This window comes from Nicotiana tomentosiformis, chromosome 11 (genome assembly GCF_000390325.3).
Source record: "Nicotiana tomentosiformis chromosome 11, ASM39032v3, whole genome shotgun sequence".
Classification (NCBI taxonomy): domain Eukaryota; kingdom Viridiplantae; phylum Streptophyta; class Magnoliopsida; order Solanales; family Solanaceae; genus Nicotiana; species Nicotiana tomentosiformis.
Genome location: NC_090822.1, coordinates 66417902 through 66439354, shown reverse-complemented (window position 1 = coordinate 66439354; position 21453 = coordinate 66417902). Strand labels below are relative to the sequence as shown.

General features: G+C 42.4%; 1 protein-coding gene across 1 annotated transcript; it reads left to right on the top strand.

The window, feature by feature from the left end:
• Positions 1-16565: 16565 nt before the first annotated feature.
• LOC138901592 (uncharacterized) lies at positions 16566-17189 on the top strand. The gene is made up of 2 exons (XM_070189366.1): positions 16566-16653; positions 16756-17189. The coding sequence occupies exons 1-2, from the start codon at positions 16566-16568 to the stop codon at positions 17187-17189; spliced, it is 522 nt and encodes a 173-aa protein (XP_070045467.1).
• Positions 17190-21453: the final 4264 nt, after the last annotated feature.

Sequence of the window (21453 nt, the reverse complement as noted above, 5' to 3'; positions counted from 1 at the left end):
CGTATAAATTCAACTCTATCCATTTTTCGGGTAAACAGTTTGGCGTCCACCGTGGGGCCAAGGATAACAGTGGTTATTTGATATGAATCTGAAAAAATACGCCATTGTGTTTTGCGCTTATTTCCGAAAACATCTTGAATTTCGGATCAGCTACGAATAACCATCAATCAAATGGCTTCACCGATCGATAACGGGGTCGGTCTTCAAGACGAAAACAACAACTTGACACCCAGTACTGAAAGACCACTTGTGAACACTGTTGAAGCTCGAATCGGAGCGCCAATTGATATCCGCATGTAGCCATTGAGGCGAACCTACATGCTGAACACTGTTAGCTTGCGTATGATTTTCGAAATGTTGCAAGCCCAACAAGCAGCAATAGCCCAGTTGCAGAGCCAAACCCAGCTACAGAGCAGGCCGGAGCCCAATCCACCCCAAGAAATCACCCACAGAACGGAACCAGCCACAGTGAAGTCAAATGAGCAAGAATCGGGGACTACTCTCGAAATTGCTAAATTACTCGAGGAACTCACAAAGCAAGTCGAAGCCAACGATAAAAGAATAGAAACTTATAACTCTAGGGTCGACCAGATCCCGGGAGCTCCACCAATGATAAAAGGGTTGGATTCAAAAAAATTCGTGCAAAAACCCTTTTCCTCGAGCGCAGCCCCAAAACCAATCCCCAAAAAATTTTGTATGCCAGAAATTCCCAAATATAACGGAACAATCGATCCCAATGAGCATGTCACTTCTTACACATGTGCCATCAAGGGCAATGATTTAGAAGACGATGAAATTGAATCTGTGTTGCTGAAAAAATTCTGAGACACCCTCTCAAAAGGGACGATGATTTGGTATCACAACCTATCACCAAACTCCATCGACTCATTCGCCATATTAGCAGATTCTTTTGTGAAAGCACATGTCGGCGCAATAAAAGTCGCAACAAGGAAGTCGGACCTCTTCAAGGTAAGACAAAAGGATAACAAGATGTTGAGGGAATTCGTATCTCGTTTTCAAATGGAACGAATGGACCTGCCACCAGTCACAGATGACTGGGCCGTTCAGGCTTTCACTCAAGGTTTGAACGAGCGAAGTTCGACGGCTTCACGGCGATTAAAGCATAACCTGATCGAATACCCAGCCATCACATGGGCCGACGTGCATAATCAGTACCAATCAAAAATTAGGGTCGAAGATGATCAATTGTGGTCTGAACCCGTTGTTTGAGGGGTTAATAATTAGGAACGAGGTCCGATTGGAGATCGATACCAACCGTACAACGGAAGCCACAAAGTTAGTGAATCGAGGCATGACCTCAAGCAAAATAACAAAAGAAGCGATCGAAGTCATGGTTCCCGAGGGCTGATAAACGGAAGCAGTTTCGATAGGCCTGCCAGATCTAAGGAAGCACCTCGGTTGTCGGAATATAACTTCAGCGTCGATGCATCCGCCATCGTATCAGCTATCGGACGCATTAAAGACACTAAATTGCCTCGACCCATGCAGACCGATCCTGCCCAAAAGAATCCCAATCAAACATGCGAATATCATGGCACCCATGGCCACAGAATGGAAGATTGTAGGCAACTAAGAGAGGAAGTAGCCCGGTTATTTAACAAAGGGCACCTTCGGGAATTTCTGAGCGATAGGGCGAAGAACCATTTTAAAAACAGGGATTTTGGCAAGCAAAACGAGCAAGAGGAACCGCAGCACGTCATTCACATGATCATCAGCGGTGTCGATACCCCTCAGGGACCAGTGCTTAAACGCACTAAAACATCGATTGGGAGGGAAAAGTGATCTCGAACTCAAGATTACACACCCATAGGGACTTTGTCCTTCGATGATGAAGATGCAGAAGGAGTCATTCAACCTCATAACGATGCACTGGTAATATTCATACTCATGAATAAAACTAAATTTAAGCGTGTGTTGATCGATCCAGGTAGCTCGGCCAATATCATCAGATTGAAGGTCGTAGAATAGCTCGGCCTGCAGGACCAGATCGTACTCACAACTCTGGTTCTAAACGGATTCAATATGGCATGTGAAACCACCAAAGGCGAGATAATCCTACTGATAAACGTGGCCGGAACCATCCAGGAAATGAAGTTTCACGTGATCGAAGGCAACATGAGATACAACGCCCTTTTCGAAAGTCCATGGATCCACAACATGAGAGCTGTACCTTCGACCCTACACCCCTGTCCTCAAATTCCCAACACCGAGAGGTGTCAAAACAGTGTACGGAGAATAACCAGCTACAAAAGAAATGTTCGTCGTCGAGGAAGCAAAATCAATATCCTCACCTTCGCCAATAAATAGATCGGGCTCAGAAGGAGAACGGGACACCTAATAGCAATCACAGACGTTGGCCCAACCAAATAGCCAGAAGATCGAATAAAATGATGATCAAAGGACCCCTCGATCTTTCATGATTCCTGATGAATCCGACGCCACCAAATCAATAATTGAGGAACTAGAGCAAGTCACACTAATCGAGCACTGGCCCGAGCGAAAGGTATACTTGGGAACGGGGTTGAGCCCCGAAATCAGGAAGAAACTTGTTCAATTTCTTATCGATAACATTGATTGTTTTACCTGGTCCTATTTAGATATAACAGGAATTCCATCGGACATAACGACGCATCGGCTAAGCTTGGACCCTAAATTCAGACCGGTGAAGCAAAAGAGAAGGCCCCAATCCAAGGTAAAACACGTATTCATAAAAGACGAGATAACCAAACTTCTCAAAATAGGGTCAATTCGGGAGGTGAAATATCCCGAATGGTTAGCCAATATAGTTGTAGTGCCTAAAAAAGGAAATAAACTTAGAATGTGTGTGGACTATAAGGATTTAAACAAAGCATGCCCCAAAAATTCTTTTCCGCTGCCCAACATCGATTGCATGATCGATGCGACGGCCGGCCATGAGATCCTCACTTTTCTCTATGCCTATTCCGGGTATAATCAAATCCATATGAGCCCAGAGGACCAGGAAAAAACTTCATTTATCACCAAATATGGAACATATTGTTATAATGTGATGCCCTTCGGACTAAAAAATGCAGGGGCTACTTACCAACGCGTAGTAAATAAAATATTCGAAGAACAAATAGGTAAATCAATGGAATTTTACATTGATGACATGCTAGTTAAGTCCCTGTGCGCAGAGGACCATTTGACCCATTTGCAGGAAACGTCGAGATTCTGAGGAAATACAACATGAAGCTCAACCCCGAAAAATGTGCTTTCGGGGTCGGTTCGGGCAATTTCCTCGGCTTCATGGTATCAAATCGAGGAATCGAGATTAACCCTGATAAAATCAAATCCATCAAAGACATCACCATCGTGGACAGCGTGAAAGTTGTACAAAGGCTAACGGGATGGATAGCAGCCCTAGGCCGATTCATTTCGAGATCATCAGAACGAAGTCACAAATTTTTCTGTCTACTCAAAAAGAAGAACGATTTAGCTTGGACCCCGGAATACCAAAAGGCATTAGAGGAACTAAAATGATATCTATCAAGCCCACCACTACTTCACACTTCAAAAATAAACGAAAAACTCTGCTTGTACTTGGCAGTATCAGAAATCGCAGTGAGTGGTGTCCTAGTTCGGGAAAAGCAAAGTACGCAATTTCCCATTTATTATATAAGTCAGACATTAGGAGAAGCAGAAACTAGATATCCGCACTTAGAAAAACTGGCACTCGTACTGATAAGCGCCTCTAGAAAGTTAAGACTGTACTTTCAATGTCACCCCATATGCGTATTAACCACTTACCCGCTTCATAATATTTTGCACAAGCCTGAACTATCAGGCCGATTAGCTAAATGGGCCGTCGAACTCAGTGGGTACGATATCAAATATCAACCCCGTACGACCATCAAGTCTCAAATTTTAGCAGATTTTGTGGCCGATTTCACGCCAACCCTCGTACCCGAAGTCGAAAAAGAACTTCTGTTGAAATCGGGTACGTCATCGGGGATATGGACCTTTTTTACAGACGGGGCTTCGAACGTGAAGGGGTCCGAGATAGGCATAGTTTTAAAGCCACCCACGGGTAACACTATTAGGCAATCTATTAAAAGTACCAGATTGACTAACGACGAGGCCGAGTATGAGGCCATGATTGCAGGTCTCGAGCTAGCTAAAAACTTGGGAGCATAAGTCATTGAAGCAAAATATGACTCTTTGCTGGTGGTAAGTCAAGTAAACAAAACCTTCGAAGTTCGAGAAGATAGAATGCAAAGGTATTTAGACAAACTACATGTCACTTTACACCATTTCAAACAATGGACTTTACGGCATGTTCCACGAGAGCAAAACAGTGAGGTTGATGCTCTTGCAAATTTGGGATCGTCGGTCGAGGAAGGTGACTTGAGCTCTAGGACTGTCGTTCAACTCTCAAGATCTGTGATCGAAGAAGGTCACGCCGAGATAAATTCTATGAGCTTAACCTGGTATTGGAGAAATAAGTATATTGAATACTTAAAGAGCGGAAAGCTCCCATCGGACCCTAAATATTCAAGGGTCCTACGGACCAAAGCTGCTCGATTCACGTTGGCTTCAGATGGAACGCTCTACCGAAGGACATTCGATGAACAATTAGCAGTATGCTTGGGTCCAAGAGATATCGATTACATCCTCCGTGAGGTGTATGAGGGCACTTATGGGAATCACACCGGTGCTTATCCATTAGTCCAAAAAATAATCAGAGCAGGGTATTATTGGATCGATATGGGCAAAGACGCGAAGGAATTTGTTTGAAAATGTGACAAATGTCAAAGGTTTGCACCAATGATCCATCAATCCGGGGAGCAACTTCACTCTGTCCTATCCCCATGGCCATTCATGAAATGGGGAATGGATATCGTCGTCCCTCTACCATCGACACCAGGTAAAGCTAAATTCATTTTATTTATGATTGACTATTTCTCTAAATAGTATGTAACAATGGGAAACAATTTGTGGGCAGCAAAGTGACGAAATTCTTCGAGAATCACAAAATAAGAAGGATATTATCAACACCGTATCACCCCAGTGGGAACGGACAGGCCGAATCAATGAACAAAACCATCATTCAGAACCTAAAGAAGAGGTTGAATGACGCTAAAGGAATGTGGAGAGAAATCCTACCCGAAGTCCTTTGGGCATATCGAATGACATCAAAATCCAGTACGGGCAACCCCGTTCTCCTTAGTATATGGGTCTGAAGCATTGATACCAGTCGAAGTCGGCGAACCCAGTGCCAGATTTCGATACACAACAGAAGAATCAAATAACGAGGCTATGAACACTAGCCTCGAATTATCGGACGAAAAACTAGAAGCTGCTCTCGTCCAATTGGCCGCCCAAAAGAAACGAATCGAAAGATATTATAATCGAAGAACAAAGCTCCGCCATTTCAAGTCCGGGGACTTAGTTCTAAGGAAAGTCACCCTCAATACCCGAAATCCGAACGAAGGAAAACTAGGACCGAACTGGGAAGGACCATATCAGGTTCTCGAGAACGTCGGAAAGGGATCATATATGCTCGGTATTATAAACGGCAAACAACTATCAAGCAATTGGAATGTGTCACATCTAAAATGTTACTACTACTAAGGTACGACCCCTCCATATTCATTTACATTTCAAAACTGACCCCTGCAGAAGTCCGATCAGGAGTTAAGATGGATCCTTCGATACGAAGCCATAGATCTGAAAGCACGCATTGCACTCTTTTTCCCTTAGACCGGTTTTATCCCAAATAGGATTTTTGGTAAGGTTTTTAACGAGGCAACCAATGACCGTGCTGCACTTACAACAATATCCGAGGCGTCTTTACAATTGACCTTGAAATACTGGGGGGGGGGGCATTAGGCCCTCAAATACATCAAGTTCAGATGCAAGAAATATTTCACAACAGGGTTCCAATAGGAAAAGTTGTAAGATCCAAATGGTCAAAACGAACCATGCTCATATAGTTGGCCCGAACCCAAGCGCGAAACATGAACACATGTGTAGTGACTTGCAAAGAAGTTCTCCTCTTTACCGGCATCTTATACCCAAGAAAAATTCCTCTATTTGGATATTTATTACGCAAACAGAATTAAGGTAAACTCGACCATTACGCCTACGGGCTACATTACTTCGAGTTCGAATCATTCACTCGACGACTAAGCCTACGGGCTACTTTTATTTCGAGTTCGAGCAAACACTCACTCGATCATTACACCTACGGGCTACATTACTTCGAGTTCGAATCATTCACTCGACTACTAAGCCTACGGGCTACTTTTATTTAGAGTTCAAGCAAACACTCACTCGACCATTATGCCTACAAGCTACATTACTTCGAGTTCGAATGATTCACTCGACGACTAAGCCTACGGGCTACTTTTATTTCGAGTTCGAGCAAACACTCACTCGACCATTACGCCTACGGGCTACATTACTTCGAGTTCAAATCATTCACTCGACAACTAAGCCTACGGGCTACTTTTATTTCGAGTTCGAGCAAATACTCACTCGACCGTTATGCCTTCGGGCAATATTACTTCAAGTTCGAATCATTCACTCGACGACTAAGCCTATGGGCTACTTTTATTTCGAGTTCGAGCAAACACTCACTCGACCATTACGCCTACGGGCTACATTACTTCGAGTTCGAATCATTCACTCGACTACTAAGCCTACGGGGCTACTTTTATTTCGAGTTCGAGCAAGCACTCACTCGACCATTAGACCTACGGGCTACATTACTTCGAGTTCGAATCATTCACTTGACGACTAAGTCTACGGGCTAATTTTATTTCGAGTTCGAGCAAACACTCATTACGCCTACGGGCTACATTACTTCGAGTTCGAATCATTCACTCGACGACTAAGCCTATGGGCTACTTTTATTTTGAATTCGAGCAAACACTCATTATGCCTACGGGCTACATTACTTCGAGTTCGAATCATTCACTCGACTAGTAAGCCTATGTGCTACTTTTATTTCGAGTTTGAGCAAGCACTCACTCAACCATTAAGCCTACGGGCTACATTACTTCGAGTTCTAATCATTCACTCGACTACTAAGCCTACGAGCTTCTTTTTATTTTGAGTTCGAGCAAACACTCACTCGACCATTACGCCTACGGCCTACATTACTTCGAGTTTGAATCATTCACTACTAAGCCTACGGGCTATTCTCACTTTCGAGTTCAAGCAAGCACTCACTCGATCATTACGCCCACGGGCTATATCTCTTCAACATCGAATCATTGACTCAACTAATAAGCCTAAGGGCTACATCACTTCAAGTTTGAGTAAACACTCGCTCGGTTATAGAGGCTACGGAAGTCCAAATTTGATTAAGTTGTTTAAATCATTCATAAGGCATGTCGGCAAAATTATCTATATACAAAATTATCTACATGGTTGATTACAACGTAAAAACTAAGGACTAAACTTCTCGGTCAGGAGCGGTTTCTTCTTTATCAGGCTCCCCCCCATTCTCGATTCCGCTCTTACTCCCATCATCATCATCATCGTCATCATCATCTCCATCAGAAACCAGAGCTTCAGCATTGGCTTCGAGCTCTTTGGCCCTTTTTATCTCTTCAGCGAGATCAAAACCACGAGCATGGATCTCCTCGAGGGTTTCCCTTCGGGATCGGCACTTAGAAAATTCAGCGACCCAATATGCTCGAGTATCGGCGGACTCGACTGCCTCTCTTGCTTGGACCTGGGCAGCTTCAGCATCGGCCCGATAGATGGCTACGAGTGCATCCGCATCGGCCTTTGCCTTTTCGGCATCAGATTCAGCCCTGGCAAGTACAGAGGCCAACCGAGCCTCAAGCTCCTCTATTCTTCTTGCTTGAACCAGGACCTTTTCCTTCATTTTCTGAAGTTGGGTTTCGGCCGATGATAACTAGGCTCGAGCAGTTTCTTTCTCTGCAGCAAAGCGGTCCATACCTTCTTTCCACTGCAAAGACTCCGCTTTTATCACGTCGACCTCCTCACGAAGCTTCCCGATCATCTCAATTTTTTGCTGCAGCTGTGAGACCGAAGTGTTAGCTATCGTTCCGGTATCAAGCCCATAGGCTTTCAAAAGTATCATTACCTGCTCAGACAAATCGGTCTGATCTCAATAAGCCTTGGCCAACTCAGCTCGGAGGTCTTTTATTTCCTCTTCTCTCTGCCCTAAGGAAAGTCTAAGGGAGTTCCTCTTATCAGTAGCCCGTTGTAGGTCGGCCTCGTATCGATACAGCTTATTTTGGGACTGAGAACATGCTTCTCGATGAACTACCACTGCCTACAAACAAACAAGAAACAAAGTTAACGAAAAGTGAACATAAAGGTAGTACTGAAAAAATAATTTTAAAAGCTTACCTGATTCAAAGCCTGTTGCACCCCGTGAAAAAGATCCGATTCATCACCAGCATCGGCAACGTCCTCAATGCCGGTAAACAGGTCACAAAAGGGATCCTCTTCATCGTGAGGCCTATCTAGATCGAGGCCCCCCCAGAGCTTGGGTTTCCCGAATCACCACTGTGGAAAAATCGGGAAAGGTAGGCGAATCCTCGATTGCTGCTTCCCCAAATGAATCGCCTGGGGCATTCTCTTCGGTTCGAAGGGATTTGAGGGCTCTTTCAGTCATATCCCCTGCCCATTGACTCCGATGAGATGTGTCCTCAATATCCGATAATTCGGGGACTCTACCCGAATCTTTTTTCGGTATATCCTCAGTTCGAGGCGGAGCCTCATGAATCATCATCGATCCAGCTGCCGATGAGGCATCGATGGTTCTCTTCGTTCGGACCGCCAGTGCGGACCCATCATTTTCTTCTTCTTCTTCTTCTTCTTCTTCTTCTTCTTCTTCTTCTTCTTCTTCTTCTTCTTCATCCCTTAGACACAGAACTGATTCCACGGTCAAAGGAATGGCATTCTTGTTCGGCTTACGAGCCATCCTCTTTTTCGGTTTTGGATCTTCGGGAACGGAGGCTCTTTTCCTTTTACTTTCATTCACCGGTTTTGGGACAAAGGCCAAATTTTCTTCCTCGTTGGACAAAGACCTCAAAACCGCGTCTTTACCCAAAACTGCATATGGAAAATCATAATAAAATATTTGAAAACCACCTCGTTCGAATGATCAAAAAGTACGAGAAAGGGGCTTACAATGATTTTTTGCCTCCTACCGACCCTTTGACAAATCACGCCATGAGCGCTCGACGTATGTGGAGGTCGAAACAAGAGCTCGTGCCCAGTTCTTAAGATCGGGAACTGCTCCGAGCATCCAGGGAACCGCCACAACACAAAAGGGGGAATGTCGATGAGAAAAAAAATGAAAGAACAAAGTAAAAGTAACAGCAGGATCACACATACGTTTCATGTTTCACTCCTCGGGAAAGGGCATCTTTTCAGCCGGAATCAGGTCCGAAGTCCTCACTCGAACGAACCTGCCCATCCAACCCCAATCCCTGTCCTTGTCAATGCTCGAGAACAGAGCCTTGGTGGCCCGACGCTGAAGTTTTATTAACCCTCCTCGAAAAAGTCGAGGACGGTACAATCAGATAAGATGGTCGAGGGTGAACGACATCCCCTCGATTTTGCTCACAAAATATCGGATCATGATAACAATCCGCCACAAAGAAGGATGGACCTAGCCTAGGGTTACCTGGTATTGACGACATAAGTCAATAATAACAGAATCGAGGGGACCTAAAGTAAAAGGGTAAGTATACACATTCAAAAACCCTTTCACGTAAAAAGTGATATCTTCGTCAGGGGTAGGAATTATTATTTCTTTTTCACCCCAATTACAATCCTTTTTTAGCTATTTGAGGTGCTTCTCGGTTATCGAACACATGTACCTCGATACCGGCTCACACCGGCCAGGGACCGATGAACCTTTATTGACCTTAAAATCTCAAGTAAGGATGCACGCCCCGGGAATGCAATCCTTAGGCCGTGGTTCTGCTGGCGTATCATCGGTGACACATTGTGAAGATGAAGCTTTCTCTTTCTGAGGGATGGTTTGTGACGTTTTTGCCATTTTCGAGTTCAGAGGTAAGGAATAAAGGAAAGTGACAAAGATTTGGTAGAATTGAATAGGGGCTTTTGCAGAAAGAAATCACAGATTTACTGGTAAGTTAGAGAATACGAAAAGGGACTTGGGAAATTTGGAAGATAGAAGATATAAAAGTAGTAAAGGATAAAAAGAAGGGTTATTTATAGGTTCAAGCGATGACGGTTCAGTATCTTACCACCTGACATGTATTAAATGCCTTGAAAGACTAACAGCTACCACATGCGTCATGGTCGAACCCGATAGAAATGTCAGGTTATAATCCGATCGAATCATTAAAAAATCATATCGTTTCTCACCACATTCTTTCTGAGAAACGAGGGGACTATCTGTATACGGTCGAAATAAATTTTGGCCTTCGCACGTCCGATCGAGTTCGAACGATGATCTATCGAAGTAAGATCCCGAAGATGGAACAAACAAAACTCGAAGCCGGGGGGGAGGGGCGATCTGTGTCGAGTTCAACATCGTTATCAAGCTCGAATCCAAATCGAACCATGATGCAGATCAATTTATAATGAGCAACACGGGACATACAAGGCCATTTTGGGGTTCAATTCTAAAATAGGAGTTTAGCCAACATACCTTAATGGAGCTCTTTAGTGCAACTAAAACCACCCACTACTCTTACAACTTCAATCTACATCAACATAATTCAATTGGACCAATATTAGTAAAAATTTCTATACTTTAAGTCATTTAGACTTTTTATCAAACATCTAATGTGCATATGTTTCTACAACCTCATTTCTTCATCTAAAAACCACCTTCCACACCAATGATTCACCTTACAATCGTCTCAAGGCCATCCACAACTTCCATTAGCACATGCATGCCCACCAATTCACACCCAAACCATCAATCTCATTAATTAAACCATCTTACAATCTCTACAACACCAACTCAACCTAAGTTAGGCACTTATGGCTTCCAATCACCATCCCATAAGTCATAACACATATTTCATATATAAATAATCACCATAGATTAGTTAGAGATGGTAGACATACCTCTTGTAGTGAGACTCTTGAAAATCCTAACTCGTAGTGTTCTTGACCAATTTGGGGATTTGAATAGAAATATATGGAACTTCAAGATTGATCCTAGTTAATATAAGTGTTTAGGAGTAGTAATCAACTCACAATTTCTCCCAAAACACTACCTTGGTTCATGAGAGGGAAGTGTTGGACGGATTTCTCTTGATATGCAAGCCCTAGCTCAAAAGAAATGACTTAGCCCCTCTCTCTACCCAGCCTTGAGGGTATCTAATGGGATCTTACGTGCGTGGTCGTGCACCCGGGCAAGTGACTGCGCATCTGGCCGCGCACACAAAGCAGAATACCCTCCAATATGCGCGGCCGCGCATCTGGGCGCGCATATGGCATAGGTCCGATAAAATGGCCATAACTTTCTGTAGAAATATCCAAATGACAAACGGTTTGATGCGTTGGAAACTAGGCTCAATGGAGTTCAATTCGTTTGAAGTCGGGTCTTGTGCTAATTTAAACCTCATTTTCGCTTAATGTATCCAACTTGTTCCACACAAGTTCTTGCCATTCACAAAACTCCTTAGTATGTTCCAACACACCATAAACACATATTTCATTTCAAAATGATGTGTTTCTATATTTCTCCTTTAATACTCGAATACGTTATTTCCGAATACCGTTGGCTCACTTTAACATCTTAAATCATTAGGAAATTTTTTTAACGAAGCCTTACACGCGGTCCTTGGCACGCGAAGGCAAGGAGGAGCAAGCCTACGCGAACGCGAAGAGTAGCTCGCAAACGCGAAGGCCTTTTGGCTATTGTACTTCGCGAACGCGAAGAACACCTGACGCCCAGTGATTTAAACATTCCAAAGTCGGGATTTGAGTCATTTTTCACCATTTTCAAGTTTGAGCTCGGCCTAGAGACGACTTTGAAGAGGTTTTTCATCCCCACTTCATTAGTTAGTAGGTTTTAACTTGTTTCATTATATTTTCATAAACACCCATTGATTTTAACCTTTAATCTATGGGTGGCAAGTGGGTCGGTCCCGGGCCTAAACGGGCCAAGTGGGCCGGTCCAAACGGTCCAGGTTTCGGGCTAAACGGTCCCGGCCCGCGAGCTAAATGGGCTAAGTGGGCCCAACGGATTTGTTTTTAAAAAAAAATTAAATAGATATTAGAGACAAAAGGATGTTAAAAAAATATCTAAAGCAATGCTTTATAAATTTTATTATAGAATTGTGACCTAAATTTTATGTGACATCCTAAATTTTAATATTCAATATTTGATATCGAATATAGATTTTATATATATATATATATATATATATATATATATATATATATATATATATATATATATATATATATATTCACACACACACACTATACTATACTATATGTACATCTTATATAGCTTATATACTATACACTTAGCATATATATAGCTTATATATTATACATTTAGTATATATACTATACTATACTATATATACATCTCATTTAGTATATATACTATACTATACTATATATACATCTTATATATAGTATATAAGATGTATATATAGCTTATCGAATATAACTTATATATATACTATACTATACTATATATACATCTTATATCGATATATATATACTTTTTAGTAGTAACATAAAAGGACCAAAGTATGGTACTTCTTAGCTGGTATAAATATGGAATGATAGAAGATCAAGTTTTAGCTCAACTCAGATTACAGTTTCAACTAAAACTAAGTTAAGCTAAAACTTGATCTATATCATTCCATATTTATACTAGCTAAAAAGTACCATACTTTGGTCATTTCATGTTACTACTAAAAAGTATATATATACTAAGTGTATAGTATATAAGCTATATAAGATGTACATATAGTATAGTATAATATAGTATAGTGTGTGTGTGTGTGTGTGTGTGTATATACATATAGTATAGTATATATATATATATATATATCGAATATAGCTTATATATTATACACTTAGTAACAATAAAGTAAGCAATAGTAGCAATTATAGAAGAAAATTAGAGAGAGATTGTGATAGATTAATGATTTTGTAAGAAAAATAAAAGAATGAAGGGGTATTTATAGTTGAAAACAGGGAACAAATGTAATTATAAAAGGTTTGGGGTTAAAACAAAGTTGGGAGGGTTAAATGACTATTTTATAAATAGCCAACGGCTATATTTGACAGCCCAACGACTATATTTTTTTATTTTTTTTAAATTTTTTATTTTTTTTTAAATATAGCTGTTGGGACTGTTTGGCCCGCTAAGGGACTGGTCCGGTCCCGGGCCGGTCCCGATCCCGGGCGGGCCAAATGGTCCCGGGCTTGGCGGGCCCAAAGCATAGGACCGGCCCACGAGACCGGCCAACGAGACTGGCCCAGGCCCACTAAAATCGGGCCTAATGGTCCTGGCCCGTTTAGACCGTTTGGCCCGCGGTCCCGGGCTTGGACCGACCCACTTGCCAGCCTTACTTTAATCTATGATTTTTCATGGTAGAAATTAGGGATTTAGGTAGAAATTGGAATTTTTGAGAAAATGAGATTTAGACCTCAAATTGAAGTCAGATTTCGAAACTAATTACATAACCGGGCTCGGGAGTGAATAGGTAATTGGGTTTTTGTCTGAATCTCGGGTTTTGACCAAGCGGACCGGGGTTTACTTTTGTTGACTTTTTTCCAAAATCATTAAAGATTGAATCTTTTTCACTCGTGGGTAGTTTCTAAAGCCTATTTTGAATTATATGAACTATATTTGGCTAGATTTGACTCGTTTAGAGGCTAGTTCTAGAGGGAAAGCCGCGGTTGTGTCTTGATTTGATTGCGGAGCGAGGTAAGTGTCGTGGTTAACCTTGACTTGAGGGATTAGGACTTGTTGGTCTATTTTATACGTGTATTATGTGTGGGGTAGGCGTATATGTGAGGTGACGAGTATATATGCATTGTCATTGGGTTAAAGCATGCAGGTGGAAATTGTTCCTTTGTATTATGTTTCTTCATTGACTATGTTCTCCATGCTTAGGTTAGATTATAACTTTTAAATTATTCGCCATATATTTATTGTTTATTTTGAACATGTTGGGAATTTTGAAAGTTGAGTTTTATCACTGCACTATAATTGAAGTGAAATTGTTTCCCGCCTTGCATTTATTATTTGTATTGTTGCTTAGTGAGGAAGAGTAAAAAGCATGAAGGGCATTGTCGTGACTTATTTGCATTCATTATCATATATTGAGAGGTTTTGAAGATTAAAGCACGAAGGGTGATGCCGTGCCAAAGAGTAAAAGCACGAAGGGTGATGTCGTGCCATATTTATTTCATTGCCTTGTTTCATTTACTGTGCCATATTTATTTCATTGCCTTGTTTTATCCCAGTTAATATTTTATTGTTCTATTTGTTATTTTGTTGCTTTATATATATATACAGGAATTTACGTAGGTGTCTTGTCATAGCCTCATCACTATCTCGTCGAGGTTAGGCTCGATACTTATGGAGTACATTGGGTCAGTTGTACTCATGCTACACTTCTGCACTTCTTGTGCAGATACTGGTGTTGTACCTGCGGCGTCTAGTGGTGTTCTGCTTAAATTCAGCCACATTTGGAGATTTCAGGTATAGCTGCACGATGTCCGCAACCCTGAAGTTCCCTTCTTTCTCCATTTTTGCTATTTACCTAGTATCAGAAAGTTGTACTTTATTTCAGATCATATATGTAGTACTTTAGTTGCTCATGTCTTTGTGACTCCAAATTCTGGGAGATGTTTGGATATCGTCATATGTATTTATTATTCCACTTCAGACTATTTCGGTTTATCTTTATTAATGTTTTATTTTGAATTGGTAAAATTGGTTAATTAATCTAGCTAACGTTGGCTTGCCTAGCAAATGAAATGTTAGACGCCATCACGGTCCCGAGGGTGGGATTCTGCGTCGTGATAAGTTGGTATCAGAACAGTAAGTTGCTTAGGTCTCATGAGTCATGAGCAAGCTTAGTAGAGTCTGGAGAATCGGTACGGAGATATCTACACTTATCTTCTAGAGGCTATGGATCTTTAGGAAAATTTCACTTCTTTTTTTCCCTATCGTGTGATTTTATTCTATCATTGATGTTTGAATCATTCCATTCTTATTCTCTTGCAGATGGTGAAAACATGCACAACATCTACAGCCGGGCAAGAGCCGGAGCCCCCTATTGCAGCCACTACCAGGGGTAGGGGTCGGGGCCGAGGTAGGGGCCAAGGAAGAGGCAGAGCTCAGCCTAGAGCACGTGCAGCAGCACCCACTTTGGAGCCTCAGATTGATCATGGGGAGATCCCACCAAGACCGCACCAGTCGGACCCGCTTAGGTCCCGGAGGGATTTATAGCCTCTCCCATACTTCAGGATGCTCTAGTCCGCTTGGTAGGCCTTATGGAGAGTGTGACACCAGCCGTTTCTCAGGATGGGGGAGGAGCACAGACTCCCACTACTCACACTCCGGAGTAGATGGCTCCCATATATCAGACTCCAGTAGTTCTGCCAGTTGGGGTAGTTCAGCCTATTGTTGCTACACATACATGGGAGATGCCTGTGATGTCTTCTGAAGGATTGATGAGGTTGGTTAAGTTAACAAAGCTCTTCACTATTCACTTCAGTGGTGCACCTTCTGAGGACCCACAGGATTATTTGGATCGTTGCTACGAGGTGCTGCGCAACATGGGTATTGTTGAATCCAATGTAGTAGACTTTGTAGTGTTTTAGATCGGTTCTTCTAAGAAGTGGTGGCAGGATTATGAGCAAGGTAAATTAGCAGGTTCTCCACCTTTCACTTGGGATCAATTTTCGCAGCTTTTTCTAGAAATTTTTATTCCTTTCACTCTAAGAGAGGAGTACCGCAGGTAGTTCGAGCGCCTTCAGCAGGATAGCATGAGTGTTACCCAGTATGAGACCCGATTTGTGGACCTAGCTCGCCATGCAGTTATCTTACTCCCTACTGAGAGGGAGAGAGTGAGGAGATTCATTGATGGACTTACTTTCACTATCAGGCTAAAGATGGCCAAGGAGACCGGAGATGATATTTCTTTCCAAAGGGTTATAGAGATTGCTAGACGGATTGAGATGGTTCGTGGTCATGATAGGGAGGCAGTATCTGAGAAGAGGCCTCATCATTTTGGTAGTTTTAGTGGTGCCTCATCTAGAGGAAGGAGTTCGTTTAATATAGGCTATCTCCTAGGATGATTCAGTCAGTGCTTCAGGCATTCCGCGGTCCTTCGGATAGTCGTGGTTCTTATGGGTCACATCCTGAGCAACTAGCCTATAGCACACCTTCAGCTCCTATTAGTGTAGCTCTAATCCAGAGTTATCAGGGTGGTTATCCAGGTCGACAAGGCCAGTTCTAGAGTCAGCAGTCACAACAACCGAAGACTTGTTATACTTGTAGAGATCTGACGCACTTCGCGAGATATTGCCCTAGGTCACAGGGCGGTATGCCACATTAGGGTTCTCGTGCCATGGTTTTGGCACCGGTTGCTCCACCACTCGCTCAGCCAGTTAGAGGAGGGGGTCAGGCTGTTAGAGGTGGAGGTCAGGCCATTAGAGGTAGAGTTCAAACCATTAGAGGTGGAGGCCAGCCAGTTAGAGATCGTTCGAGAGGCGGAGGTCAGAGTGGTGGGGCCTAGCCCTGTTTTTATGCATTTCCAGCTAGACCTAAGGTAGAGTCATCTGACGCCGTCATTACAGATTTTGTTCCAGTTTTCCATAGAGATGCCTTAGTTCTATTTGATTTGGGCTCTACTTATTCATATGTGTCATCCTATTTTGCTTTATATCTGATTTTGCCTCGTGATTTTTTGAGTGCTCTTGTATATGTGTCCATGCTTGTGGGAGATTCTATTGTTGTAGATCATGTTTATCGCTCGTTTGTGGTTTTTATCGGGAGCCTTGCGACTAGTGTAGATATCCTACTTCTTGATATGGTGGACATTGATGTTATTTTGGGCATGGATTGGTTGTCACCTTATTATGCTATTTTGGACTATCACGCCAAGACGGTGACTTTAGCCATGTCGGGGTTGCCTGGATTAGAGTGGAGAGGGACTCCTTGCCATTCTACTAGTAGGGTTATTCTTATGTAAAGGCTCGAAATACGGTCGAGAAGGGATGTTTAGCATATTTGGTCATATCCATGATCCTAGTGCGGAATAGAGTTGTGCACTGGTCGGATCGGGTCGGATTTTAGTACATTTCGGATTATAAATTTGGATTTCGAATTTTAAACATGTAATCTGAATCCAATCCAAATTAAATTGGATCGGATCAGAATTTAAAGTTTGGATCGGGTAAATATTTCGGATTTCCAGATCATATTGTATGCCTTATTAAGGCTACTAACAATCTAATCGACTACTACACTTTTTAAGGCTAATGCTATTCACCATTCTATTAAATTGAAAGTCATCAAATATCTTTCATAGAAATAGACAAAAAAAAATTTCATAGCGAAATAAAATAAACTGAAATTCCAAACAAATGTCTAATAAGGGAGAGGCGTTGTTATCCGTTGATAAGAAGGAGAGACTGAGAATTAGAGACACAAAGGTAAGACTTAAGAGAAGCGGATAGAGAAATCTGAAGAGAGGTTAAAGAGAGAGACAACAATAACAACAACAACCCAGTGAAATCCCACAAGTGGGGTCTGGGGAGGGCAGTGAGTATGTAGACCTTACCCCTACCCTGAGGGAGTAGAGAGGTTGTTTTCGAAAGACGTTCGACTCAAGAAGACGAAAAGAGACAAATACATCAGTACCATCAACAGAAATCATAGATAAATAACAACGACATGAGAACTAGAGGTTAGAGAGAGAGACTTCAATATAAACTAAGAAAAGAAGTGTCTAAAGACCGGCAGATAAAATAAGAAAACATAACCCTAAAATGTAAGTCTAATATTTAAACATGTCCATATAATTCAGATTTTGGGCCGGATTGGATTAAAATTATACCAATTCGAATTCGATTCGAATATCTAAACTTTTAAAAAACCTAACTCATGTCCGATCCGAAAATTCAAAAATTTGAATAGAGTAGATCGGTTCAGATTCTCAGATATCCGATCCAAATGCACATCCCTAGTGCGGAGGTTCCTTCCATGGATTCAGTATCAATTGTGCGCGAGTTTTCAGAGGCGATTCTTGTAGATTTGTCGGGGATGCCATCCAACAGAGATATCGACTTCTGTATTGAATTGGCTCCGGGAACTCAGCCTATTTCTATTCCACCATACCGTATGGCCCCAGCTGAGTTGAAGGAACTGCAGGAGCAGTTGCAAGATTTGCTAGATAAGGGATTTATTAGACCTAGTGTCTCGCCCTGGGGTGCACAGTGTTGTTTGTGAAGAAGAAGGATGGTTCGATGAGGATGTGTATAGATTTTTGATAGTTGAACAAAGTCACTATCAAGAACAAGTATCATTTGCCGAGGATTGATAACTTATTTGATCAGCTTCAAGGTGCCAAAGCATTTTTGAATATTGATTCGAGATCTAGCTACCATTAGTTAAATATTAGGGCATCAGATGTCCCTAAGACAACTTTTCAGACTCGGTATGGTCATTGTGAGTTCCTAGTGATGTCATTTGGCTTGACAAATGCCCCAGCAGTATTTATGGATTTGATGAACCGAGTAGTCAAGCCTTATTTGGATTCTTTTGTGATCATCTTCATTGATGATATTTTGGTTTACTCCCGCAGTCGAGAGCAGCATGAGCAGCATCTTCGTGTTGTACTTCGGACCTTGATAGATAGTCAATTATATGCCAAGTTCTCAAAGTATGAGTTTTGGTTGGATTCGGTGACCTTTTGGGGCCATGTTGTATCTTCCGAGAGCATAAAGGTGGATCCTAAGAAGATTGAGGTAGTTCAGCACTGTCCTAGACCTACTTTAGCTATAGATATTTAGAGCTTCCTAGGTTAGGTGGGTTATTATCGCCGGTTTGTGGAGGGTTTTTCATCTATCGCATCCCCATTGACTAGATTGACCCAAAAGTGTGCTCTATTCAATTGGTCTGATGAGTATGAGTTGAGCTTTCAGAAGCTCAAGACTACTTTGAATACAGCTCCAGTGTTGGTGTTGCCTACGGGTTCGGGGTCTTACACTGTGTATTGTGATGCGCCATGTATTGGACTTGGCGCGGTGTAGATGCACGACGATAGGGTGATTGCCTACGCGTTTCGGTAGTTGAAGGTTCAAGAGAAGAATTACTCTGTCCGTGACTTAGAGTTGGCAACAATTGTTCATGCATTGATGATTTGGAAGCATTATCTCTACGGTGTGTCGTGTGAGGTATTCACAGATCATCGGAGCCCGCACCACTTTTTAAAGCAAAAGGATATAAATTTGAGGCAGCAGAGGTAGTTAGAGCTATTAAAGACTATGATATTACTATTTTGTACCATCCTGGGAAGGCCAATGTGGTGATCGATGTCTTGAGTAGAAAGGCTGAGAGTGTGAGTAGCCTTGTATATATTCCAGTCGGTTAGAGACCGCTAGCATTGGAGGTTCAGGATTTGGCCAATCGACTCATGAGGTTAGATGTTTCAGAGCCCAGCTGGGTTCTTACTTGCGTGGTTTCTCGGTCTTCTTAGTATGAGTGCATCAGAGAGCGTCAGTATGATGATCACCACTTGCCTATCCTAAAGAACACGGTGCAGCACGGTGATGCTAAGGAGCTTTCTATTGGAGATGATGGGGTGTTGCAGATGTAGGGTCAGATTTGTGTGCTTAATGTGGATGGGCTGCGTGAGTTGATTCTTGAGGAGACCCACAGTTTGCGGTATTCCACTCATCCGGGTGCCGCCAAGATGTATCAGGATTTGAGGCAGCATTATTGGTGGAGAAGAATGAAGAAAGATATAGTGGGGTATGTGGCTCGGTGTTTGAACTATCAGCAAGTGAAGTATGAGCACCAGAGATCGGACGAATTTCTTCAGAGACTAGAGATTCCTGAGTGGAAGTGGGAGTGTATTACCATGGATTTCGTTGTTGGGCTTCCACAGACTTTGAAGAAATTTGACGCAGTATGGGTCATTGTGGATAGGTTGACAAGTCGGTGCATTTCATTCTAGTGGCAGTTACCTATTATTCAGAGCAGCTGCTTAGATCTATATCGGGAGATTATTCATCTCCATGACGTGCCAGTGTTGAGTTGAGTACAATATTTCACCCCCAAACGGACGGGCAGTTCGAGCGCACCATTCAGAGGGTTGGGGTCATTTCTTACCGCTTGTGAAGTTTGACTACAATAATAGCTACCAATCCAGTATTCAAACGGCTTCTTATGAGGCCTTATATGAGAGGCGGTGTAGTTCTCCAGTTGGTTGGTTTGATCCGGGAGAGGCTAGGTTGTTGGGTACTGATTTGGTTCGGGAGGCCTTGGAGAAATTCAAGTTGATTCAGGATCGGCTTCATACAGCCCAGTCTAGGCAGAAGAGTTATGTTGATCGAAGGGCTCGTGATGTAGCACTCATGGTGGGAGAGAGGGTTTTGCTGCGGGTTTCACCCATGAAGGGTGTGATGAGGTTCAGGAAGAAGGGCAATTGAGCCCTAGGTATATCGGTCCCTTTGAGATCCTTGAGAGAGTTAGTGAGGTGGCCTATAGACTTGCATTTCCACCCAGCTTATCGGTATTCCACCCGGTGTTCCATGTTGCCATACTCCAGAAGTATCATGGTGATCCGTCCCATGTATTAGATTTCAGCTCGGTCCAATTGGACAAGGATTTGACTTATGAGGAGGAGCTGGTGGCTATTCTAGCCCAACAGGTCCGGAAGTTGAGGTCTAAGAGTTATCCTTCTGTTAGAATGCAGTGGAGAGGTCAGCCGATCGAGGCAGCTATGTGGGAGTTCGAGTCCGATATGCAGAGTAGATACCCACACCTTTTCACCAGTCCAGATACTTATTTATGTTCGTTCGAGGATGAACGTTGCTTTTAGAGGTGGAGAATGTGAGACCCGATAGGTCGTTTTGAGTACTAGCCCTTATTTTCATGTTTCGATACCTCTATTATCTCAATTTAATGTTTATCGATTTCCGTGCGCAGTCCGTGTCTTTTTCCAGAAAGATTTTATGTGAAAATTTGAAGAAAACATGATTTTTGGGTTTAAAAATAACTTGAGTTGACTACGGTCAACATTTTGTGTAAACAACTCTGGATTGTATTTGACAATCTCGGTGGGTACGTATCGTGATTTTGGACTTGGGCGTATGCCAGGAATTGAATTCGGAAGTCCCTAACTTGATATGACTTGTTTTGTCGAAAGCTAGTAATTTGAAGGTTTGGAAATTTCTACGGTTTGAATGTAGGTTGACTTTATGGCTACCGGGTTCGAATTTTGGTTTCGG

Coding starts and splice junctions, on each gene's coding strand:
- LOC138901592 (XM_070189366.1), top strand. CDS start 16,566: ATGGTTTTGGCACCGGTTGCTCCACCACTCGCTCAGCCAGTTAGAGGA. Junction 16,654..16,755: donor TGGAGGTCAGGCCATTAGAG/GTAGAGTTCAAA, acceptor ATGCATTTCCAG/CTAGACCTAAGGTAGAGTCA.